This window comes from Idiotropiscis lumnitzeri, chromosome 1, assembly GCF_059441095.1.
Source record: "Idiotropiscis lumnitzeri isolate Australia: NSW breed Sydney's pygmy pipehorse chromosome 1, RoL_Ilum_1.0, whole genome shotgun sequence".
In the NCBI taxonomy this organism is placed as follows: Eukaryota; Metazoa; Chordata; class Actinopteri; order Syngnathiformes; family Syngnathidae; genus Idiotropiscis; species Idiotropiscis lumnitzeri.
The window spans coordinates 3,604,161-3,630,808 of NC_142391.1; the positions used below are offsets into that span (position 1 = coordinate 3,604,161).

Here is a 26,648-nt window from a genome sequence, read left to right on the forward strand (position 1 = left end):
TCATACTTGATATTATTACATTTTGTATTTTTTTTTTCTTTCCGGAGTCGCAAGATTCTCTTACCTGCACTCTGGCATGCACACAGTCGGGCACTTGGTATCGGAGCTCAGTGGCGCTGGAGTGAGATTTTGGCAGCAGGAATGGATAAGACAGAGAGCGGTACTTTGGCTTCATGATCTAAAGGAGGAGGAGGAGGAGGAGGAGGTGAGAAGGTGTGACCTCACGTTGCAGCCGAAAGCATGAGTGAAGCATTTCCTTGAATTTAGACCAGAGAGTGTTTATTGAGCCGCATGTGTGCAGCCTGGCACGAAATGATGCCATGTGAACGCTCGTCAATGATTATCGCCGCACACAAACATTCCAGCACAATGAGTAAGGCAGAAAAAAAAAAAAAAATCAATCGAATTATTAAAGAATTGTTGCTGCTCGAACCCGCGTGTTGGTCACAAAGCAAATTGAAAATGAGATGCCACACGTACTGTCATAAGATGATCTAATAAAATGTAAATATTTAATCAGTTTGTGGATTTGTGATTCATGTTTCTGCTGTACGTGTCTTGACCACCAGGGGGAGGTATAAGACGGATAATACATGAATAAGCAGAGGACAAAAAATATATGCCTCTGAATTTTGTGTGTTGCTGCACTGCTTGTGTTGAAATACACTGACGCTATTCGTTAGCCAGTCTGTGGTGTTTCGCATTGTGTGTTAGCATTATGCTAGGTAGTTTGTGTTTTTGTTTGAATACTCAACTTGAAATTCTCTTTGACAAACAAAATTGACCTGCTAAGTAGTAATATAATATAAACATGATTTTTTTTCTCTATTTTTATTTTTTTATTTGCCTACAAATTCATGAATATTAAATTAAAATTTATTCAAACTCATTCAATCCATAAAACGTATATATATATACGTTTTCAAAATTGTAGTCCCCGCCTCCCAAAGACGTATTTATACGTCTTAGCGTTTTGCGTCAGAGCTCCATGTTTTTAAATCTTTAAAACTCAATATTCCGTAGGCCTTGCAAAAATCAGTCAAAAGCCCCAAAAAAAGCACTGTGATTGAAGTGTTTTCTCTTGCGAAAACGGCTGTGATTAAATGAGTTAAGATATAATGTAAACATTGTACACATATTTTTATTAAATTGTATAAACGTCAAAATAATCAAAATATTCTTTGCCTTTTTTTAAAACTGCGTTGACATTTTATAATGAAATTATATTTAACAATAATAACACATTTAATTTAATTTATATTATTAAATAAGATTAAGTGAATACTGTATCAATTTTTAAAACAAAAAAGATGTCATGTTCATTTTTTTTTTAATATTCGAACATGAATGCTTTATTTGCCTTGGTGAAGTTCCAACGCTGAATGAAGTGGCGCGCCACGTCGCGAGCGGCTCTGCCGTGCACCACCGAGGCGATGTCATGCCACGGCATCCTGGGAGTGGTGTACCGGTCGATGAAGTCTGCACAGAGCACAAGGAGGGGAAAACGGATTAGATGACAACTTTTCTCTCAGAAAAAATAGACGCTTTTATGACTGGTAATAACGACTCTATTTTTGTCAGATTATGATTTCTGTCGCCCCAAAAAATATGAACTTCATTTTAAAAGTTCAGAAGGGGGCAAAAACATCTGCCAAGGAACAAATGAAAACGTGTCCATTTCAATAACATTTCATTTGTTTTCTCTCGCTGTATTTTTCCTTGCCGTCATTATTGGTTCATATTTAATAACTGATAAACACCATCAAAAGGTTTTTCCAGCTGGATCCAGTCCCGGTAGACAAAGTTGCAGTAGTCTTTTCCGTGCCAGAAGCGAGTGTTTCCCTGCAACTCCCCCACGCCCGTTTTGAGGCTTTGCACAGAGCCACTCCCTGTCAACGCACAAATACACGACACACTCAGGCAAAAAGCGCCAAAAAAATGGACAAACGGGTCGTGGGGGGGGGGGGGGGGGGGGGGCGATTGAACGTTTGCATCGCACCCGAGCTGTCCACGCTGCTGACGCTGTCTGCGTGCTGCAAGGTGTGCTTGTGCAGGTGCCGATACAAGCTGAAGCGAGCGCGCCGGCTGCGGCCGACGCCCTTCAGCTTGGGCAGGTCGGCGGGGTCTCCGGTGGGCGTCCCCCGTCCGTTGCTCTGTGACACGCCGTCGACAGCCGGGGCCGCCTTAATAGACTGAGCGTTGGCTGAAGCGGTCTGAAGGACAAAACCACTGCTGATATGTTTCGGAGCGGGCAGGTGAAAATGAAGACGTTTTCCAATGGTTAACTTATTTTTGATATTTGTAGTTTTAAAAAGGAGGCCAGAGTTTGACTATTTCCAAAAATATACTTTAAATATATATCTTATTGCGGTCCTGTGAAAATATGCATGGACATTTTGGTCTTTTTTTTTTTTTTCCATCTGAATCCGAATCAGAATGCCCTTTTTTGTCATTGTAGTCAGTGTACAACGAGATTAGAGCGCCTCCCCTGGCCAGTGCAAATTTAAATAATAAAATAAAAATAAAAATAAAAATAAAAATAAAAATAAAAATAAAAATAAAAATAAAAAAAATAAAATGAAAATCAAATAAATATAAAATAAATCAAATAAATAAATTAAAAGATGTCTAATGTGGAAACCCTATTAACATAAAAATAAAAAAATATGTAAAATTTTACTCATGTTTTTCACAGGAAAACGACAATCTACAATATTTTTTTTCAGGGTTGCACAAATCACAATATTTTGGCCAATCACAGATCCTGAAAAGCCTGACAAATCAATTTATGACGATCTAGATTCTTATTTTTCGCAACCAACAGCATAAACCTTCAATTATGTGATGTATTATTTATTTATTTTTAATGCTTAAAGTGTATCGTGTGCCTAAGAGACAGTCAAGACAATTTGGAAAGTCTAAGCCAAGTTTTTGGTTGTACAATGAGTCGTTATTAGTTGTCCTCACAAGAAAACAATAGAAAATCTTAAAATATTTGTTGACCTCCTTATATTTGTCGAAAAAAAACCTGTGCTTTTAGTTGTATCATTTAAGAAGAGCAAGAAACTGAAAAAGTCCCCAGAACATACCATTTGCATGACTCGTGTGTGTCTGACCTGTTCGAGCGCCACGGAGCGCGTCACGCTGCCGACGTCCGTCAGCCGGTGCTCCCTGTCGTCCCAGCGACCGTACGCCAGGTCGATCCCGCCCACGAAGGCCACCGATTGGTCGACGACGACGATCTTCTCGTGATGCGCCCACAGGTAGACGGAGGAGGACACGTGGTCTGGATGGCGCATCACCTGACCACGTGCACACACACACAGATGACGCTGTAGATGCAACACACTCACCGGCCATATCATTAGGTACGGCGCATGGCTGATCTTACTTTGATGTTGGGGTGCAAGTGCATGAGGGTTCTCTTGCTGTAGCCTGAGTTGATGCCCAAAGCCAGCTCCACCTCCTTGTACAGCATCACAAAGACGCGCACTCCTTGTTGCTACCGGCACACACGCAGATCAAGATCTTAATAATGTTGCATTGTTTTTGAGGAAATCAAAGTGTAATATTACAAGAATAACATTCATTTATGAAGGGAGGGAAAAAAAAGTCTTGTCCAGGATCTTGTCACGTTATACTCGAGAAAAATTAAATAGTCAGCGCATCTACATCAGCTTTTTTCTTTTCTCAAAATGAATACGGAACTGTTGAAAAAAACGCAGCACTGCCCTCAAAAGGCTGCCATTTTCTTCAAGAAAAACAAAAATTATTTCTCGTGAAATGAGTTTCTTTTCTTAAAAAAAAAATAGAAAATGCTCAATTCTGAAAAAATTAAGAAAATTAGGAAATTACTGTTTGCAGTACTGTTTTATCCAAAACATTACTTTTCTAAAATGGGAATTTTTCTTTCTTTCTTTTTCCTTAAAAATATGAATTCTTCATTTGGTAAAGCGATTTTTTTCCTCCTAAAAATATGCCTTTTTTGTCAAAAAAAACAACACTCTCAAAGAAAAAAAAAATCTTCCTTGAGATCAAAATAATATTTTTTTAAAACTGATCAGTGCGGAAAAAAATAAATAAATACAAAAAAAGATACAAAAAAATACAAAACTACATTGATCTTCAGACTTTTATTGAAAAATATGATATTCTTGTAAAAAGTCTGACCATTTGAAGAATAATTTTCATAACCTGCATAAATAGATTTTTTTAATTTTTTTACATTTTCCTTTACAAAACGCATCCCTTTTCTCAACAAAATGCAACATTATTCTCGTCCGATTAGCACGTGCCCTATGAAGTGCACCTAGAAACGAGCAGTTGTGAAAACGTGTTCCATTGTTGGCAAGCGATTGCATCCTCACTTACCGCTTTCCGCCTGAGGATGCAGTCCAGTCTCCAGCGGTTTCCCTCCACCACGGGCCTCTTCAGGAAGATCTCTGGACTCAGCCTGTACCGATACACGCCATTTATTAGACTTCATATTCCTTCGGAATTTTTGCTAAACGTAGCATGTTGCTAACATCGTGGCCCGTCACCGTCTAAGACTCATGCTGGCATTTGCTCTCGTGTCAAATTCTGCTGGCTCATGTTTACATTTTTCAAAAAACCGCCAAGTCCGTAAGCACGGTGAGTTGTGACATTGGCAAGTTTCTTTTGATTTTAGCGTTAGCATCCCTGCGAGCTGCCGTGTTGGTTTTTAGGAGCCCACGACACTCACCACCAGTCGGTAATGAAGATTTCCTCTCTGGCCTCCTCCAAGGCATCCGCTACGTCCTCCATGTACGTCTTTCCATTCACATACCTGTGTGGCAGAGTTACGAGAGTTATTTTTATTTTTTTTTCTGCTGTACTTGACTATATTTGGGAAAGATTCCATACAAATGAAGTTTTATTATCTTTGAATTATTATTAGGGATGGGCGAATAGCAAATCCAAGGGAATTGGTATCGGAAACGATACCAGCCTAATTCTAAAATATTGGGTACTCGTGGAGGCTGCCGATAGCAGCCATCAATACTTAAGGCAAAAAATAAATAAAACTGATGTCGAGTAAGTCCGCCGCTGCAGAGTTGTTGCGATACTGCGGCAGATTGAGACCCTGAGTGAATCGTCAGCCGCGTCAGAAAGAACGGACTTGTTTCATTCACTTCTTTTGTGTCACTGTGTTAAATTCAATTAAAGTAGAACTTTGGGAGAGAAAAAATTGCATGGCATTCTCATTAATTAAAATTTTGTTGAAGGGAAAAAACTAAATCGTGTGAAATCTAACACATTTTGTGGAAAAAAAAATATATCATAATTCTGATGAGATCACATTTGTCGCAGAAAAAAACACTTGGGAACACAATTTTTTTGTTGAGTTACGTCTGACGGCTATTTTTTAACACATTTTTGGGTGCGGGGTCCAAAACTGATCACAGTATTTCTCTATCACGTCAAGTTTATAAGCTACCGGATTCCCGTTTTCTTAAAAAGGACGGAATTAAATATCTTAAATTTGTAAATAATACACGAAAATGGAAAAGTTGCAAGCTTTAAAACAATATAAAACAAAATAGAACTTAAAACTTACAAGGTCAAGAAAAAAAAATAAATCACTTTCCCTCTTTATTCCTACTATACAAGCTTTCTATTGGGAGCCGCACACACCTCTCAGCAACCCATCTTAATTGTCACTGCACGGACAAATTGTCACATTGCATGCAAATGAGTCCGATTGCAATCAGCTTTTCTTCCGACAGTCTTACTTAAAGCTCATCGTAGGAATTTTGTTTATCAGGATGATAAGCTGTGGAGAAAAAAAAAATGATGCGCAGAGGAAAAATTTTGGAATCTGCATGCCACTTTTAGTTTTAATCGACATAAAAATCTAACCCAACAGATAAAAATATAAATTAAAAAAAAAATGTCCAAGCAAGGACTTGAGTCGTGCTTTTTTCAAACCAATGCATGCCTCCCAAAAAAAAAAAAAAAAAAAAACGCATCCACTTTGCATGCTTGCACTGACCATTTGGCAGGAATGTTCTCCTGCTCCTGCGCAAAGGAGCCAAAGCGGTGCTCGCGCAGGAAGGCCTTGCCGTGATTCTTGACAAAGCTCTCGATGCTCTGACCCCACCAGCGGGCGTGTCTGTAGCTGCTGCATTTGAACACCAGCGTCCTGCGCGCACATGACGTCACATGAGGAACAGAAAAAAAAATAAAAATAACAAGCTCACACACACACACACACACACACCTGGAAAGACTGTTAATCCTGACCCCGTGCTTGGTCTCCGTGTCTTTGGAGTCCATCTTGATGCTGAACTCTTTGTCCACCAGCAGCACAAACGAGATGGCGCCCGAGTCGGGCTTCATGTACAGCAGGAACGAGTCCTTCACCACCAGCCACCTAATACATAACACAAACATTCATCATCATCATCATCATCACGTGTGGATTGGCATCAACATGTGATCATCCTTTATGTCGCGTGTTTTTTTTTTTTTGGACTGTGGGAAGCAAATCATCACGGAGCCGTAGGTGGCTTGACGGAGCCTTCCAAATGTGTGGGATTGTTTGTGCATGAGTGCGTGTGTTCTCGCAATACATTGTAAAAATGCTCATATAATCACTTGGCTGTGATAAAGAGAAGGAGGCAGCGTGAATACACACACACACACGCACACAAAAACATTGTAGGAGGCACCAAAGAAAAACACTGAAAAACAGACAATCATTGCAAAGTAGTGCTTCTTCAAAAAAAAATTTTTTTCAGACGTGAAGTGTAATTGACCTTCCACACCAGTAGGTGGCAGTGGCGCACTCCTTGCCCATTGTGCGCAGCGAGTATTAACTCTACGGTGTCGGTTTGTTTTGCAACCAAAATGCTATTATTTATAGTTGTGACGGAGAGTGGGCGGTGGTGGGCGTGGTCGGGTTGACCGGGTGGGGGGGGGTTGTTTTCTTTTAGGTGGGGGGGGGGGGCGGAACATAAAATGATTGCGAAGCACTGGAGGAGCAATACATGCTGACGGGGTGGATTTGTTCAAAAAAACGCATGGCTCCTGAGATGGTCACGCTAAAAGAACGACAAAAATGCTGATGTTGCGTCATCATGCTAACTAACTAGCTACGAAAAAGCGCACAAACCGTTTGGACCAGCGGTAGCAGGCTTGGGTGTGACCGCAGCAGTTCATGCCGGGGATGCGATGACCCCCGGAGCGCTTGTAGATCATCCCTTCCCTGCGCACAAACACAAACACACACGCACACACACACACGCAAACGCACGATAAGAACAACACACATTCTAATAACTATACAAACAGTGTAAAGAGACGTCAACGCACAGTTGGTTTGGATCATTACCTTTAAGGTATACTGCTCAAAATGGATCAATAAAAAAGAAAAAATTAAAAAATTATATATATAAATAAATATAAAATAAATATAAATACATCTGGAAATTAATATTAAATATCAATCAAAATGGATATAAATACGGTACATCTAGGAATGCAAATATGTCTCAAATGTTAAGAGTAAAAATAAGTCACAAAACCAAAATATATCCTCATAAAGTATGAAGATATAACCCAAATAAAAAGAAAATAAAAAAATTATGCACATATTGACGGGGAAAAAAAATTAATACAATTGAAAATAACACGGAAGAAAGTAAAAAGTAAATTTAAAGTCAAAGAAATCAAAACAAAATGGATGAATTAATGAATAAAAAAAAAAAAAGACAAAAATAAGAGTGCGCCTAAAAAGCGAAGAAAATATAACAGCTGGGTAAAAATGACAAAAAAAAATGTAAATTAATACGTAAAAACACAACATAAAAAACAAAGAATGCTGTGCAACGCAAGTTGTGGTGCCAGGAAAATGTTGACGGTTTTAGGATATTTTCATGCATCTGAATCCAAAAATTATGATGACATATTTTGGATTGGCTCTAGTTTGTGACATATTCCATATTCCAAATTCTACTTATACACAAGTTAGGGCAACGGTATCCTCCTTATGCTGCAACCTTTTTCATTTTTGATTTCGATATGGTGAAAGACGTCAAGGCTGATCTACGTGTACTTTCTATAGACGAATCACGTTTCATGTGAAACTCAAGCAAAAATTGCGTGGAAAAATTAGCGGCAAACAACAATCTTTTGTAAAACAAAAAAAACAGGTGACGTCATATTCCAAACTACTTTTAGTAACGATCACATCGTAAATTGTAAAAACACAAATGAGCAAACATCTCAAAAACGTGAGCAAATAAAAATTGTAATTAATTATTTAATTAACTTGAGCAAATAAAAAAATATTAAAACCATTAGTCAATTTAATCAATTTATTTTATTTATTTTAATTTTTTTCATTTTTCATTTATTTATTAAAACATCTTTGGCACGCAGGGGAAAAATAGCTATTTTAACAATAATAATAATATTTCTTTTTTTTTAAAAAGAAAAATTATGGATATAATTTGAAATATGAATAAAAATTTAATTAGTACATTAAAACAAAAAATAATCATAAAAATGTGATTCAACAGTGCATTGGAGTGACGAAAAAGCAAGCGCTCACAGTCCTTTGGGGCCCAGGTCGTGAATGAACGACAGCTGGCTGACGTCAATGAACTCCATCTGAGAAACGACAGCAGACGACAGCGTCACACCGTGTGACCATTTGCGTCCCGCTTAGGCGAGACGAGGCTCCTGATGTCGCCATAAATGTGCTCATCACATTACAAAAGCATAAGCGACGGCGGCCGCTTGCTGGCGCCACGGGATACTCACCGTGTGGTGATATTTGCGGTACAAAGCCATCTTCAGCAGCTTGTTCAAATAGTCCTCCAATTGTCTCTGGATGAACACACGTGCAAACTTTGTCTTATTGGGAAATGTGTTCATGTGGAAAAGAACATTTTTAAAAAAATTGCCAGGCTGATAAATGAGACGGGCCCTAGTAATAACGTGAGCAATCTTTTGTTAGGCGCACCTTGGCCACCAGGCGGCAGTATAATACACAAAGACGTACAAGTAAACCTGTCGTTCTTTTGCAGAGGATAAAGAATGTATGCATGAGTATTGGTATCTTGTCTGTCTACATGTGTTGCTACACCTTATGATCAAATATCCGTTGTTTCAAGGTTTTTAAGAACTGTTCTTCTCGTATCTATTGTAACGTATTTTCCGGACTATAAGCCACTATTTTTTTTCCTCGATTTTGAACCATGCGGCTAATACAACGGTGCAGCTTTTCTGTGGATTTTTCTTTCACCACTAGGGGCGGTCTATAGTTCAGAAAATACGCTCAATAAATCTCTTTTTGCATGCACTTGGCCACTTTTTTTTATTAAAAATTGTTTGATAATTCTTTTTATGTATTTAATTATTATTTTTTATTTTATTATTTTTTAAATTATTTTTATATTATTATTTTTCGCAAGTGATAGGTTACATTTACGCGAAGTAGAGGTGGGCCTTTTTTCCTGTTGTTTTAATGTACATCCCCCCCCCAAACCACACACACACACACACACACACCCGCGCACACACAGCTTCCGCTCAGTAGGCCGTATCAGACAAAAAAAAAATGTGCAATGCTTTGCTCACCCCTGCATTGGACCATGCTGGTGTTCCTAATATTCTGACGAAGTTTGCGTCTAATCACCACAAAAAAAATAAATAAATAAAAAAAAAAAGGAGTGTGTGATTATCATGCGACGCGCCTTACCCGCCGGCTGGACACCTGCTCGTCACGCACCAGCTCGTCGCCTCCGCCTCGGGGCAGCGAAGGCATCTCCCTCACCTCGCTCTTCCTCACCGTCCTCCTCTTCACCGTGTGGCTGTGACAACAATTATATTTGCTCATTCAAAACATTGTTGCGGTGCACTGCCCGGCCCCGCAGCTGTTTACGCAGGCTAATGTGGTTAGCGAGAATAAATTGACTGCGGGGTGAGTCAGTCTTGAAGGTAGCGTTGCGTATGTAAATGTTTTGTCACACTGTGACACCGATGCAATAAAGTCTTTAACATTATTATTTATTTTTTTTTGGAGCTAGTGGGATGGAAAACTGCGGAAAGGTGTCGTGGTAAGTGTGCACATTTCGGCTGCCTTAAAAAATAAATAAATAAATAAAGAACAGCACATGTGGATCTACTGTACATAAATGTAATGACACCATCGGAAAGCGTCGGCAATTGGAAAAGCAAGTTTGGCCAGTTTGTTAAATCAAGTCTATAATTATGAATAAATACAGGTTAGCATTAGCATGCTCTTCAAATAGAACGGGATGTGAGAAAAGTCATCCAGAATGTCACTAATATGGATTTTAGATTAAAAATGTAACCAAAATCGTGGCTCCACATGCATTATTAAAAGAATCATTTGAGTTTTATATGTTATTTTAAATTTGCATTAAATTCTATAATTTAAGAAAGAACAGTATGCAAATAAAAAAAAACAATATTTTCAAGTGCACCTCTGCAATGAAAGAGAACTATTCCAAATATGAACAAATACTGCTTCTACGTGTATTTAAAATTTTATTTTGTTTCGTGTAAATATTTTGATTTTTATTACCCTTTATATATTGCATAACAATGACTAGCAATTTGATAAATATTTTTTTTAATGCCGCTCTGTACTACAGCCTCCTACTAAGAAAATATTTTCTTTTGTTTGATGTTTTTCAACATACACGCAAGATGTTATTTAATAATATGCTGATTAAAATGCATAAAATCTATTTAAAACAAAAAAAAGACCCCCCGTTTGGATGCGTCTTACAAAAGAATAAAAAGCTTAATTAAAACTCATTTACTCCCAAACGTTTTCGCAAGAGGAAACACCTCCATCACTGCGCTTTTTTATGGCTTTTGACTGATTTTGCAAGGCCTACGGAATATTGTATTCTAAAGATATAAAAACATGGAGCTCTGATGCTAAAGGCTAAGACGTAAAAATACGTCTTTGGGAGGCGGGGACTACAATTTTGAAAACGCATATATACGTCTTATGGATTGAATGAGTTAAAAATAACTCCAGACCCAGTCCCGTTTAGCGTTTCAGTTGCCATATGCAAATGAGGTGGGCGTGGCCGACCTGCGCGACGGCAGCGGTATCCTCATGAAGGTCTTGTACGTGCGCAGCTCTCGGTGCAGCTCCATAAAGTGCTTCTCCTTCCTCTTCACCATCCACGTGAACTCGCCGTGCTTCATCTCGATCTTGAACATGGCGGGCAGAGACTGCGACGAGGCAATTGATAGCAATTCATTACACGCTTCTTTTTTTTTTTTTTGCGGGATTGGATGGGAATTAACTGAAAAAGGGACGAAACATTTGCAAAACGTAAGGGACAACTGCATTAGAAATATTCCATTAAAGGTTAAAGTGTAATTGATGTAACGATTCACGCAAGCAGATTCCATTCGATTTTCAGTTCCTGATTTCAATTCACTTTGATTTATTTTTTTCAACTTAAATATGTTTTCATTGTAACATCTGCATTTTTTCCTTGTTACAAAGAGTTTTTGTAACTCCCCAAAAAATTTAAATAAATGAATCTGACTGTTTAACTCCATTATTATGTTTTGTTTGTGCTCGAACTCAAAATTAAAATGAATAAATCCACAATAGATTCCACGGTAATCATTACAAATCCTTTTTGCGATAAAAATTTGCATATCGATTCTTTTATTTTATTTTTTTTTTACCTTGATGCATATTTCAATCATTTTCAATTAATCGTTACATTCCTATTAAACTGGGAAACTTTTTATTTTATTCATTCTCTTTCAAAAATTAAATCTAATCCAGAAATTTGGAATACTGTATTTTCCGGACTATAAGGCACACCCGTATATAAGCCACAGCAACTGTTTTTTTGGGGGGGAAAAAAAAGATATACAAGCCATAACAGACTATAAGCCGCCGTTTTCTATGTTGAAAAATGAGCTGTTTACTGCATGAACAGAACAATTTTGTACTCTGAATGCACATAAACAGATTGTTAAAACAATGCCTTTGAAGACGGCAACAACTTTGACCCAAAAGAAAAAAGAAAAAAAAAAAAAACGAGATTTATTTTGTGTATTTTCTCAACTCTAGAGCGCCCCTAGTGGTGAAAGAAAAATCCACAGAAAAGCCGCACTGTTGTATTAGCCGCATGGTTGCAAATCGAGGAAAAAAAGTAGTGGCTTATAGTCTGGAAAATACGGTAGTTGAAAAAAAAATATTTCCTCTCCGACGGGGACGAAACGATACACGTGTAACTAATCCAAAAGTCGGCGTGTATATACCTTATTGACGCTCCTGTGCTGCGACAGGTTGAAGCGATCCTGCGCCGTGGTGAAGCGCTCCACCTCCAGGATGCGGGCGGTGATGGGCACCGTGGGAAGGAAGACCTTGGCGCTGGCCTCCTTGAAGCCCACCGTGCCGTACACGGCCGAGAACGGAATGCGGCAATCCCCTGCGAGCAGAAAGAGGGCGGTGGCAAGGGTGAGAGTCGTGCTGGTGGGAGGCGAACAACGAGTGGGATGCCACGCTGGAGAATCTTCGCTTTCCTTCCAACATTTAGTTGATCTCCAAATTTCTGTGCTTCTGTTGCGGATAAATGTACTTTTTTTTCTTTTTTTACAGTTTTCATACATACACGGACTGAAAGAAAATGCTCAGATACTACAACACCGATACTACTGACTCTACAAATATTCTTTCGCATAGTGTACCTAGGCAGTGTCCGTCGTAGTCCACGTCCTCCCCGTCGTCGATGTCCAGCTCTCGGGTATCCAAGCTCTCCACCAGGTCGGCCATTTTGATTCCCTCAGCCACTGCGGCGTCCGAACTTTCGGCGTTCACCAGATCAAGTCTGCTGGTCGTAGGCGGAGCCTTGGCCAGCATGCTCAGCAACCGTTAGCGTCCGGAGCAGGACGCGCCTGAGAAGAGCCGAGAACGGACATGACGGTGACCCCAAAAACTTATAAATAACAATTTGAAGATGAATCGACACGTTTTAAGGATTTGTCATCTAGCGTGTTTGAGGGCTGCACCCAAATGAGTCATTGGGGCGACATCATGTGCACGCTGATGGCTCGGAGTCATCAACAAGCTAACAGACGCCCAGTGTTACCGCCTTGTTCTCCCACGTGTGTGTTGTCGATACGGTACGAGGATCTATTTGCAGTGTGTGTTGACACTGGGCAGTGTTAGGATGACACTGCCTTTGTTGTTTTAATGGCATTGCTAAAAACATAATGACAGAGCAATGTTCTTTTTTCTTTTTTTTTTTCTTTTTCAAGCCACGGAAGACGTATTTTTTTTTTAATTGTATTTTATTTTAAGACCACAATTTTAAAAAAAAAAAGAAAAAAAAATTGAATTGATTTTAAAATTCCTTTAAATATTTGTTTTAAGCAATCAATGTTGCCTTTTTACTGACAGGAATTGTGAATTCTTGTTTATTTTTCTTTGTCCAAAGACAGCCTTCCTTCCTGATTTTCTTTTATTTTCTATTTTTTTTTTTTTAAATCTTTTTTTTAATTTTCACTGATTTTTAAGATCTCCTGTCGACTTTTTTATTATTTTTTTTTTTAGCATTTTTTAAATATTTTTGAAATTTTCATCCCAAAGAACTAGATTGTCCTGACTTCATTTTTTTTTTGTTTTACTTTAAAAACAAATCATTCCAAAGTGATTGAGTTTTATTATTTTTTTCTGACACAATTTTTTAAGAATTTATTTTTTTTTTTTTTCAAAATTAAAAAACAATATGAATACTCTCCATTCTCCTGCTTTCAAAATTGGTCTCCCGTGCAAGAAAATGGCCATAAAATCTAAAATAATGACATTCAATATCAATAAGGTCGTCACTTTGACACTTGAAAACTGCTGACGCTGTCGCTGACATTTCAAAGGCACTCAAAAGACACGAACACAACCTGAACAGAGCTTCCGTTCATTTTCATATTAGCAAACACGCTGACACCAATTACATCAAACAGTATCTCCAACTTGCTCAACCTGATTTTTCTTTCTCTCTCTCTCTTTAATACCTTCAAAAGAAACCCGCATTACAGAATCCAACATGCACAGTCATCCAAGACAACCCCGTGTTGGCGTCGCTCCATTAATAAAAGAAGGAAAAGCAGTTGACTCAGCAGGAGGGGAAAAAAAAATACTTCCAGAAAAGAATAAGCAAGTATTTCTTCAGGACAATCGTTACTGCAATTCACATGCGACGCTTTTCAAGTCTTCATGCATCAGTCACTTTCCGCACATACGTATGACGGTGTGTGGCTTTCATTGCGCATCGTTACTTGTACTTGTTTATTTATTTAATTAAATCCACACTTTTCCCTCCTTTGGCCATTGTTGTTTAAAAAAAAAAAAAAAAGATCAAGAATATATTTTAGATTTTCAAACGGTCGCCAGTTACGACTTACGGGTGTGTTGATTCCGCATCGCGCTGCCCCCTCACGAGTGAGTAACCAATCACAAGACACGTTCATCAACTTCAGCGTAAGACCAGCGAGAAGGCCTCACTGAAACCAACTTGTGATCTGATTGGCTCTCGCAACTGTCTGTCACCTGTAAACGCCCCCTTGAGACACAGAACAGACGCCGCATGATTGTATCTGAAGGCCTCGGACGAATAGAGCGTGCTCCTGGCATTATGAAATCTGCCTGGCAACACGAGCTAGCTGCATTCTGATTGGATGAAAACTCTCACTATGAATTGATTCAGAAGGAGTGTTTCAATAAGTAATCCATTATCTTCTACCACTTGTCCTCGCAAGGGTCGCGGGGGGTGCTGGAGTCTATCCCAGCTGTCTTTGGGCAGTAGGCGGGGGGACACCCTGAACGGGTCGCCAGCCAATCACAGGGCACACAAAGACGAACAACCATTCGCGCTCACACTCATACCTAGCGGCAGTTTGGAGTGTCCAATCGGCCTGCCATGCATGTTTTTAGAATGTGGGAGGAAACCGGAGTACCCGGAGGAAACCCACGCAGGCACGGGGAGAACATGCAAACTCCACACAGGAATCGAACCCACGACCTCTGCACTGTGAGGCCATCGTGCTAACCAGTCGTCCACCGTGCCGACCTCCATAAGTTCTGTCTGTGAAATGTGCACCAACCGCCATTTCAACACGTGAGATTCATGGGAAAAGTAGCAGGAATATGGGAGGATATTAAGTGTCAGTGTCATTGACGGGAACAAACGAGACAAAGGAGGGTGAAGTCTTTTAAATGCGAAGGGAAGGGGAGAGGCAAGGAGTGATGTTTGTAACGACACATATTCATTTCCACGTTGGAAATCTGTCGTGAATGACCTGAAAAGCGGCCACGTAATTCATATTCCTTTTCGGGCCATTCCAAAGCAAATAGGCGGAGAACTGGTAAAAAAAATAATAATATATACCAGTGAATGTCACATGAGAGAAAACAGCTTGACAGGAAACATTCCAGACTTCCGGACACGTTCGGGCACGTCGACGGCGACTGTTTGAAGAGTTAACAAGTCTGGCATGTGCAGCGTTTTCGTTCAACCACTCGGTCTATTCAAAGATTATAAGTAGTCATGGAGGCTGATAACCGATATTTGAAGCCGATATTCATTTGCTGGAAAAAAAAAGGGGTAAAACATTACAACATTTTGAAAGATAAAAACTCCAAAACTTGACTTAGTTTAAATGCCTTTAAGCGGGTATTTATTAAAAAGAATTTTTGGTAAACAATAGACAACATAGTTTTAAGTCTAACAAAAAGTGCACAGAGCTCCAAAAGCTCAACTGCATGTCTTGTAGTTCGATGAAAACAAACATTTCTTTTAAGTTGACTCCGGCAAAAAGTTTTCTATTCGTTGTGAGTTGTAGGAGACTGACATTTTTGCTTCCTATGCCCGAGGTACCTCCCCCGTAGTGTGTGTGACTCGAGGTAAAAAAGCAAACAGGCCGCTTACTGCTGATTGGCTGCTACAAGGAACCTGTGGGCGGGACAATTTGCTTCTGCAGGCAGGGCCACGAGCACAGCACAGAGGGAGAGAAAGAGAGAGAGAGAGAGAGAGAAAATAAACTAGCGTTTATCTATATCAATATACATCGAATTATTATTATTTTTAATACAACCTTCAAAATGAACTCGAAAAAAAGTCAAACGCACGCGATGCGCGTACGCGGAGGGCGCTTGTTAGCGGCTTAACTGCTACGTACGATGGCCTCGCTTCTCCGGAGCTATCGTGGGCTGGAGCTACGGGCCGTTTAGTCAAGTCGGCCGGTAAGTCGACCTTTCGCCGCTTTGTTGTTTGTTTTGAGTCCCGCTAGCTCAGCGGCGCATGCGTAAGCCTCAGGTTGTATTTCCTAAATGGGAGGGAGTTTGTGACGAGTTGGGCCGTGATAGGTCGAATCTGCTCCGTTATTTATTTATTTTTGATCGATAATTTATTGATACCATTTTCTATTGATATCAATCACCCAACTATCGCGATACATGTTGATATCGAATTATCGTCACAGCCCTATTGTAGCTTTTGTCAGCAGTTATTACAGTAGCGGTCCTTCTTAGCAGTTGTTGGCAGGTGGTAGTAGTTGTTAGTAATTGTTTGTAGTAGTTAGCAGTTAGCGTAGCAACAGTCGTTGGCAGTTAGTTAGCTGTAGTTAGCTTTAGTGAGCGGTTACTGATGGCATTGTTAACAGTAGCTGGAACGTGTTGTAAGTCGTTGTTAGCAACTGTTAGCGCTTAATGTCGTTGCAGTTGTTAGCATCTGTTTTTCGTACTTCGTAGCTAGCTTGAAATGCTGTTAATTGCGTGTTGATGTTGGTATTTGTAGTTATTGGAAGTCATTGTTTGCAATTGTTAATAGGAGCAGGTCATATTAGCCTCAATTTGTGAGCAATTGTTAAAACAATGGAATTTGTTGTTGTTGTTAACAGTGTAACAAGTTGTTAGCGGTTGCTAGCGTGTGTTAGTAGTTCTTGTTAGCGCTCATTTGCAATTGTTAGGAGCGTTTGTTGTTTGTACGCGCTCGTAAATTTGGGTCGATGTTGATCGCAGAAGTCCTGGTCGCTGCATCAAGTGTTCTTTGTTCGTTGTATTGTTTCCGTCTTTTTATGGCCTTTCCCCAAAAAACGCCTCCCCGTCAGCCGTGAAATAATCACAATCGGGAGTTGATTACAAAGCCGGACAAGAGAGGCTGCTCCAATTCCTCAATATTTTTGTGCAGGAGAACAACGAAGCAAGTAAAGATTAAAGAGTAACACGTGTGTAACTGAATAACTCGAAGGACGAGAGAGCGCATAACTTGCGTGGCTTAACCAGGACGAAGCAGGGGTCGATCGCTTTAGCTTTCTTTAAGATTGCTAGAATGCCGCAAGACGTCTCAGTGTTTATACGCACACATAAAAAAAAATTAAATAAATAACATTTTAAAAAAATCTAAAAATGCCGCCGTGCAACCTGGCGGTGGAGATAAATGCGAGTTGTCGCTCCCTTCCGTGACTTCCTGCTTCCTGTCCCCCGTTGTCTTGGTGATGTTTAAAGAGCGGCCAAGCAGCTTGACATATGAAAACTAACAAAACTTCTTAAATGTCATTTAGTTGAAATGCACACGCGGTGGAAATCCTCCAAGCAGGAGAGGAGGGAGAAAAACAAACAAAAAAAAAAAAAAAAAAAGTGTGTTGTGTGGGTGAAGAAGACGTGTGGAGGATGGCCGCACGCCAGCAATGAAGCTTTTTCTCTCGCCGTGCACTGCAGAGCCTTTCAAACATATTGCTACACAAACACCGATAGAACCACGATGACGTCATGCTGACCATAATTACCTTTTTGGACGCATATCGTGTGAAAATTACAACATTTTGGCAGGTCTTTTCCCCCAAATCACTTTCTTCAGGCTCCTGATTGGCTACAAATATTTTGTAATCAGAACTACAAGCATCCATTAGCTAACCATCTAACCCAGGCGTGGGCAAACTACGGCCCGGGGGCCACATGCGGCCCGTCAAATGTTTTAATCCGGCCCGCCGAACTTGAAAAAAAATAAATGAATCAACCTTGTTCATGTTTTATTTTCTAAATACGGTGGGGGTTTTTTTCAAAGACATATATATTTTGTTGTATGACTTTTGTTCACTTTTATTTAAAATGATTCATTTTTTTTTCACCGATGAGGTGAGGTGACCAAAACACTCCATCCATCTGAACCCATTGTGACCCGCCAATCAAAAAGTTTGCCCACCCCAGACCTAACCCTTCCGTGACATGACATTTAATTTCAATTTTAATAATAATCTAAATTTAATAAGTTAAAGAGGACATTTTGACCTTTAATTTTCCTTTCAGGAAATGACTTCTGATTGGTTAAAACGGATTGAGACGGTTGGACACTTTTAATTTCATTTGACATTTTTGGAAATGGACTGCAGGTCAGAATAAAATGTAACAATTGCTTTTATTTCATTTTAAATTGTGAAAAAAATATGCTGCTTTGTTTTTAATTTCGAAAACAATAATTTATGTTGGAACAACTTTAAAACTAAAAAAAATTAAAATTACTGACATTTACGCCAACAAGATTAGTTGGCACATGCAGTTTGTTCCAAAACAATTTATTTTTCTTGTTTGTACTTTCATATTTGTTGTGAAATGCGCTGAAAACAATTTTATTATTATAAAAATTTTATTGCCTTGAAATTTTGAGGTTTTTTTTTTTTTTTTTTTTTTTAGAGTGTGGCTTAGGGCTCTGCAATTAATTGAAATTCAATTACGATTACAATTATTACACTAAACAGGGACAACATTGGCATCATCGTAAAAAAACGTGATTATTCTATCGAGTATTTTTATGTATAAACTCGTTAAAATAGTACTCATTTTACAATATTTAATACCACAGTGAGAATACTTGGGTTCAAAATTTTAGCGTTCTATTGAAATTATAATTATCTAATAATTATAATATAAATATTTTTTAAAATTTTAGAATTTTTAAATGTTACGACAATTCTGCGGCAATTATTTTTTCAAAATTATTATTTCAAAATCAAATACATTTCATTTTTCTTAATATTGTTTCCATTTATGATGTTTTTTTTTGCACCAAAATAGCAATAATTGTTTGAATAATCGTGATTGCAATTATTACTAAAATGATCGCGATTCGTGTATCTCCCCCCCGCCCTCATAATCGAGCCGCCCTAGTGTGGCTAACTCGTGTACATGGCACGCTATCTTTTCCAAAACACAAAAGTACATCTCGATCAAAAATATTTAGCGGAAGTCTGGCCAGAATTGGGAGTGCGAAACAGCGGGATTGTTCTCTTGCAAAAGAGATGGGCGGAGAATGTTGATATATCAACGGAGTTGAACTTTGCGATTCTGCTTGAGGGCATTCTGCCGACGCTTGGATGTTTGGAGGGTGCCGAGTCATTTCACTTCGAAGCCAACAAAATCAAAATATGTTGCTCTGGTTGTCCTAAAGAACAACAATTAGGCAAAAGCTCACGGCCCAATTTTTGTTTTTTAAGGGAGCCGCTTTTAGCCCAAATGACAGGCTTGTTATGTCTTTCTGAGTATGTGTTTTAGAGAATTTTTTTTTTTTTTGGGTTGTTCCTGACTGAACAGGCTTGAAGGCTAAATTTTCATTTGGTGGCTGAAATGATTCGAAATGCATCATGGCTTTTCTGTCGAGTGTCCCATTTCAGCTCATTCGGCCGCGTTCCCTCGGAAAAAGTTAGTTCGAGTACGACCAATTGAAATCGGTTTTATTTCAGCGTTTGACGGCCTCGTTTCTTTTCTGTGTTAATCATACGCACGCGTGCAAATATTTGCCCAACAATCGAGGCGTCATATCGTGACACGACCACAACTTTCGCAATTCAGGGTCGACTATCTCTCTCGAACACTGTCTTCTATCTCAAATACTTTGTTCAAATTTGGCGGCAAATGCATAGATTACACAAGAGGAGTTTTTTTGGGTACGACCTCTGAAAATGAGGGGGGCAATATCCCTAAAAATCATCATCAAACCAACATGACGACTGTTTGTGCGTTTAACTCAGTGCTTCTCAATTATTTTCTGTTTCGCCGCCCTAGCAAGAAGAAAACAATTCGCACCCTCCCCCCCACCACCCATTCTTCCGCCACAACTCTAAATAACAGCATTTTTGTTGCAAAACAAATCTACACCGTCAAGTTAATACTCGCTGCGCACAATGAGGAAGGAGAGCGCCGCCGCCATCTACTGGCGTGGATGTGCAATTACACTTTATTGCAGTACAGCAAAAAAAAAAAAAAAGCATGTTCCCCAGGGTCAAACGCTCAGCATCACAAACCTCCCCAGGGGGGCTTGACCAACTATTTCTTGAAATCATCACTGAGCAACAAAAGTGAGAACACCCCGAAGTGAAACTGCCCAATGACCCCATTTGACCTCCGCTGAATCATGTAATTAGTTACTTACACGATCTCAGCTGGAGACTCGAAGTACAGTACGCTTTCCTAGACTTGACTCACCAAAACCAAACGGCGGTTTAACGGGACAATTTCCACGCCGAACAAGCGTCGCCGCTGTCCGCCAAAGATGATTCGCTTGGCGGAAAACTTGAGCTAAAATGACGACGACCTGCGTGTTTCAAAGCGTAGGACGACTTCAGAACGTGAACACAGAGGATCCTTAGTGTGCTTTTTTTTTTTTTTTTTTTTTTTTACGTAGCGGCACAAACGCATGTTGAGTCGATGCGCAGCTCGTCAATGTCGCATTAACGGAGCGCGCCGTGCCAAGCTCCTCGTGGCGCAGATGGTACAAAAAGAAGAAGATGGAAGAAAGAGAGAAAGTCTGTGACACCTCGCTCTCTCTGCCCACACTAAAGCTGCCTATTATCTAATCCACGGGAAAAGAGGGTTGGAGGGTTTGCTTGGGGGGGTGGGGGTGGGGGGGGGTGTCAGGGTGACAGGGACGCTCCAGCAGGCGCCAGCGACAACGAGGGAGCAGTCATGCTCGTCACCGTAGCGCCGCAAACACAAGGCGCCATTGTGCCAGTGGGGGGGGGGGGCGTCTTCTCGGTCGCCGTGGTGGTCCTCGCTTATGTCATCGTGACCGTGACCGGAGCCAAAATTCAGAGCCTGACCACTTTACGGGCCCTCCCTGGTTACCGTCAACACGGCGAAGAGTATGAAAAGCTCTTGGATTCAATAAAAAGTCACTAAAAGGCAAAACATATTTTCCAAGTCTGAAATTAAAAGAAAAAAAAATAATCATGGGGTTGCACAAGTGTGCACACCCTCAAAACTGGGCATTAACCAATCACATTCAAACATGAGAACCATTTCAAGTGCCTCTGCGTAACTCTAAATCAACTTCAGCTGTTCTAGGAGGCTTTTCTTGCCATTTGTGCCGTCACACCTTAGAACACAAGTGCGCAAGGAGCTGCCACGGCGTGGGAGAGAACTCATTTTTCCAAAGGCATCAGCCAGAGGAAGGTTAGAAAAGAATTTGAAGACGGCCATCATTAATCTTTCCAAAAAAACGGATGAAAGGACAAGAACAGGACCGGTCAGGAAGGCTGCCATGAGGCCAACAACAAGAAAGGAGCTGCAGGAATTTCTGGTCGGGTCAAGCTGTTTTGTACATGTGACAACAATTCCCCCATCTGACAGCCACATGCCAAATTATAAGAGGGTGTGTAGACTTGTGCAACCACATTGTCTAATGTAATTTTACAGTTCTCACAAACCTTTACAGGGCGAAAAGATATAAACATCTCCGCCATTTGTGTCTTTCAAGCTACATGAAACCATGTTAAGGGTGAGTTGTTTTGCTGTTTTTTAGTCTTATTTTGTCATATTAGAAAGATAGATTCTGGCAAAACAATCCAACCTTATTTCATTAACGTCTCTTCACACTCTCAAGACGCTTTGTGAACTCGTTGGTTCTCACAGCTGCAAAACAATTTGATAGAAACCGCCAGCGAATCATTTTGGGGTCGCGGCGAGCTTCCCTTGCGGAGCCAAAACTCTTTTTTTTTGTCTTTTTTTTTTTTTTTGGGGGGACGAACAGCTCTCTCAATTATTGCGCATGCAGCTCGGAGTTTGCAGTCGCACATCTGGAATACATTGACGTTGCCTTTATGAACTTCACAGAAACGCCAGCGTTGCACGTCTCCAGATCATCCTATTTTTTTGCGTTTGTCCTCATTTGGCTCGACGCCTTTGACTGGTCGCCAGCCAATCGTAGGGCACATATAGACAGACAACCTTAGACAACTATCGAGATTTACTGTAAAATCCTGTGAATAATATAAAAAAAAAGATGGATGTGTGTTATTCACATGATTTTACAGTAACTTAATTAACCTTAACAAGAATTTTTTGGGGGACGAGGAAGGAAGAAAAGCAACCAAACGACTCTAACTGCAGAGAGGAAGCTCAGATTTGAACCTTGAGCCTCGGAAATGTGAGGCTTGTGTGCTCACCACTTTTTCACTGTGACACCTACCTAGAAATTGGAAAAAAAAAACAAAAAAAAGCAATAGCAGGGGGTGATGCTATTGGGCTAAAACTTGCAATGACACGCGCGCACGCGCGGTCACACGCACACAAATATAAAGGCCTGAGGGTGAATTAAGAATGTGTTACTACAATATTCCAGCCTTCCCATGACATTCCAGCAACTTAACTTCCCCAGTGCACGCGCGCACGCGTGCGTGCGTGTGTGTGTGCGTGCGTGGGTGGGAAGCGAACACCTGTGGAATCTTACACAACTGTCTTTCTTTCTTTCAATCTCAAAGCAACAGCAGCAGCAGCGGCGGCGGCGGCGGCGACTCAACAATGATGACCATAAATTTTGGGCTGCAAAGGTGTCCATTTTGAGTGCTCGTAGTGACACCCCCAAAAAAAGACACAAATAGAACAGCGCCGCCAGAATGAGAAAGCGAGCGAAACGTCACCGACCTGCTCTTTGAGTGGACGTGAAGTCCACATGTTTGCGTTTGTTCGGTCCACTTGTTGACAAGAGACGAGGCAAAACGAAAAAGAAATCAACGAGAGCGACGTCGCTCCTCCACTTGTGAACGTCAGTAACTGTAAATGTGTGGCAAGCACCAAAGAGTCAACTCCGGGAGATTTCTCAATGTGGGCGGGGCGAAAAACTCCAAGCCAATCGGAGCCGGGAAGGCGGGCTCGTCCCGAGTCTCCGCCAATCAGAGAGGAGTGATTCCTCCCGGGAGTCAAATGCCGAGGAATTGGGAGGAGACAATCGAAAAGAAGAAGACTGGGCCCGCTTTAATTACGTCATAGCCTCAACTCGTGTCTGTTTTGTCCACAAAGTTTGGGATTATTATGTTTATGTGTCAACTAAAGTGAATTCAGTGACCAATACTATCATCAAGTAACGCATTTCTACATCTAACTGACTTAAGAGGCAAGGCTTATTAGAATTAGAAGGAAAGAATATTAATCATATTTTTTGTTATTTGTAGAATTATGTACGGATCATTTGTGTTTTTATATGACAAAAAACAACTACAGAATGCGTTTAATAAACACACTGTGTGTAATGTATCCTCTCCCCTCAAAAAATCAAAAAACATCACAACTGCTTGCATAAGGGAGCCCAAAATATTTGAAACCCCCTTCAATATTCGATTCAATTGCTAATTCAACTAATTAATGGCTTTATTTATTTATTTATTTATTCATTATTTATTTAATAAATGAAACATTCAATTAATGACACGTACTTTGTTTAATTATTTAATGGTTCATTTATGAATATTTTTCATATTTATTTCATTCCTTGTTTCATGAAAGAGTTATTCAATGAATTAATTAATGGCAATTTTAAAGAAACATTTCATGGTGTATTAATTTATTTAATTAGGTCAATTTCAGTCCTCAAAGGTATTGAGCTGGCGCGTCGAATGACATCCTCTTATTTTTGCTTCTCTTCCGCCACCGTGTGGAGAAAGCTTCAAACTGCAAGACACTCCCGTGGCCTACTTGCTAGTAGTGTCAACTTAAACTTTAACCTGAAATCCACAGCGTTCCAGGAACAATTCAGACAAAATTATTTCCAATCTATCCCGACCGGCGCTATATATAAAAGTGCATTAAATTCAAATAAATGCTATCTTCAAACATATTTTTTGAAAAGGCATTGGTGTGTGGCAATAAAAACTATATGACAAGATAGTTGATTCTTGTTCAAAACACACACACGCACACACACAGAACAGAATATCCTGGAACACTACATACCCAATATCTGACAAAAAGGCTCCTTTCCAAAAAAATAATAATGATAAATCCCCTCCTGGTGTCGCGTACGACTTTCGTGCTCGGCATTCATCACCGATCTGCGGCCCATAAAGAAATATAATACGCCCATCTGTAAACAGTTCAAAGGCCGCAGTGATAACAATATATACTTAAGGCATGATGAGCAGCCCAGCCGACAATAAAATGTCTATCCTCCCTATTGCGAAGGACGCCTTATTGAAAAAAGCACTCCAGTATTGTGTTGATGGAAGAGGACGTGTGTGTCGACACGAAAGCAACCGCATCATGTAGGATGCTATCTTGCAAACGCATCGACATCTTGAACGTGAACGAAGGTGAATTTAAAGTCCCCGTGAAGAGAAAATAAGTTTCTTGGAAATCGGACTCACTGCATGGAAGAGTGTCATCAAGTATTTCAAAATGAGGCTTCGAAATTGTGAAAAATCAACAGAACAAAAAAATAATGACGACGCTAAACTTGAAGAGCAGGAAGGTTACTGTTTAACAACCATAATTGAGGACGCAGGCACGTGCACACGTAGACTCCAAGTAGTGCTCAGGCACCTGTTGTTCAACTCCAGCCGCACATTTCCTCCCTTCAGTCAAAAAAATTATAATTAACCTCGTTGATATCATTTCCAGACCAAGTGTTTGGATATTTGAGGGACATTTGAGTCCGTGAGAAAAAAGAAAAGTCATGTTGACAGGGGTGTGTAGACTTTTATCTCCACTATAGCTTCCCTGCACCCCCTTTGTTGGTAATTTTACTAACTGTGTTGATTGTGTTAGCAGAAAAAAAATACAAGTAACATAATACACTTTTTTTTTTTTTGTAATAGTTTGAATAAGTTTGGCGGTCAGTGCTTTTTTCTGGCATAAGCACTTGACCGAAAATTGTCCGTATATGTGCCTGGTCGGTACGAATACGCTTCGCATGGACGCCCGTTCTAAAACTTAAAAATCGTGCAACTCGTTGGAGTAGTGGGAAAGCCATAAAAAGACTTGCCAGGCGGTAATTTTGCCACACGGCTCCAACGTTGGTTAATGAGCGAGTTCACAAAAAAAAAAATTAAAAATGCATGCAACACCTAAGATGTCAAATGCTGACGGCTAACTGAAATGAAACAGAAAAATTGAGGCGTGTAGTAACTTTTAGCACACACACACACACACGCCCCCCCACCCCCACGCACACACGCACGTACGCACACACACTACAGTCAACAAATCAAATGTGTTATGTTAAGCAATTTGTTTTGACATTTCTTAAATTTGCTATTGTTTTGAGTCATTGGTTGTTCTTAATAAAAACGTCCAGTTACTCCGATGTCAAACTCCGGACCTGGAGGGCTACTATTTTGCGTCTTTGATGTGATATGTTTTAAACAGGTGTTGCTGGAGGGGCTAAACATCTAAAACAGGCAAAATAGTAGCCCTCGAGGAGCGCTATTTGACACCACACAGTTCGACCAACAAACCAAATGACTTTTATTGACCATTGCGCAGTCTCAGAGTGGCCTGTAGGTGGCGTCGCAGCATCGTCCACGTGGTCAATCGGATGTCTCCCTCCCTTGCAGCTGTGCACAAACACACCTGATTCGTCTTGTTTTTTTTTTTTTTTCTTTTCTTGTTTGTTTGTTTGGCGCACCCGCCTCCAAACAAGCACACGCTGGACGCGCAACACGCGGAGAACACCGACAAGGCTTCATTCGTCTTCTTTATTCCCAACACATGCTACATGCTACATGCTAACGATGCGTCGTTCGTGCGTCGTGCTCGTGGCTTGGATCAAAGTGTCTCCTCCTTTCCCTCGCATCGTTTTTGTTTTCACTTTAGCTGTTGTTGTGTTTGGATGATTTTTGGAACAATCTCACCCCCGCCCCTTTTTTTTTTTTTTTTTTGCTTTTGTGGATTACTGAAAGCGATTCATGACTGTTTTTTTTAACCTTTTAAAAAGTCCGATTTTTTTACCTGTGGTGCATTTAAATTGGATTATTAAACCACCAAATTGATGGAAACATCCTGAATGTACTTTTGGGTTATTAGCAATTTGGGGACTCTCTAAACGGACTTGCCACTTTTTTCCCTGTGAGCGGAGGTGCTCACATTTTTGCTTTTACGCACGGCCGCTTCGCATTCGACGCGTTCTGTGATCTGGAGTTTGGTTTTACGCACGATTGCGGATCTTTTAAACTGTGTCAAAAGAGTCACTGGCGATTAAAAGATCCACGGGGAGGATTTTCTGCAGGGATTGAAGCAGTCGCGTGGTTGAAATTGATGCGTCTGTTTTTTCTCTCAATTGATTTTGACACAGTTAGCTGTCGGTTGGTTTAAAAAAAAAACTTGTTAAAACCGATTGTGCGGTGGGGTTGATTGT

At 40.1% G+C, this 26,648-nt stretch overlaps 1 protein-coding gene across 1 annotated transcript in view; it reads right to left on the reverse strand.

Moving 5' to 3' along the window:
• The window catches only part of pld1a (phospholipase D1a), a 29,869-nt gene extending 6,776 nt beyond the window's left edge, over positions 1-23,093 (reverse strand). The window contains exons 1-18 of the mRNA XM_088310951.1: positions 22,946-23,093; positions 12,724-12,930; positions 12,295-12,464; positions 11,099-11,241; positions 9,728-9,839; positions 8,788-8,853; positions 8,576-8,634; positions 7,136-7,228; positions 6,242-6,394; positions 6,014-6,163; positions 4,724-4,807; positions 4,372-4,453; positions 3,392-3,502; positions 3,117-3,302; positions 2,000-2,213; positions 1,761-1,889; positions 1,361-1,479; positions 65-178 (exon numbers count right to left, since the gene is read on the reverse strand). Of these exons, the coding sequence (XP_088167077.1) occupies positions 65-178; positions 1,361-1,479; positions 1,761-1,889; positions 2,000-2,213; positions 3,117-3,302; positions 3,392-3,502; positions 4,372-4,453; positions 4,724-4,807; positions 6,014-6,163; positions 6,242-6,394; positions 7,136-7,228; positions 8,576-8,634; positions 8,788-8,853; positions 9,728-9,839; positions 11,099-11,241; positions 12,295-12,464; positions 12,724-12,895 (2,157 nt within the window). The 5' untranslated portion in view covers positions 12,896-12,930; positions 22,946-23,093. The remainder of the gene's footprint in view (positions 1-64; positions 179-1,360; positions 1,480-1,760; positions 1,890-1,999; positions 2,214-3,116; positions 3,303-3,391; positions 3,503-4,371; positions 4,454-4,723; positions 4,808-6,013; positions 6,164-6,241; positions 6,395-7,135; positions 7,229-8,575; positions 8,635-8,787; positions 8,854-9,727; positions 9,840-11,098; positions 11,242-12,294; positions 12,465-12,723; positions 12,931-22,945) is intronic.
• Positions 23,094-26,648: the final 3,555 nt, after the last annotated feature.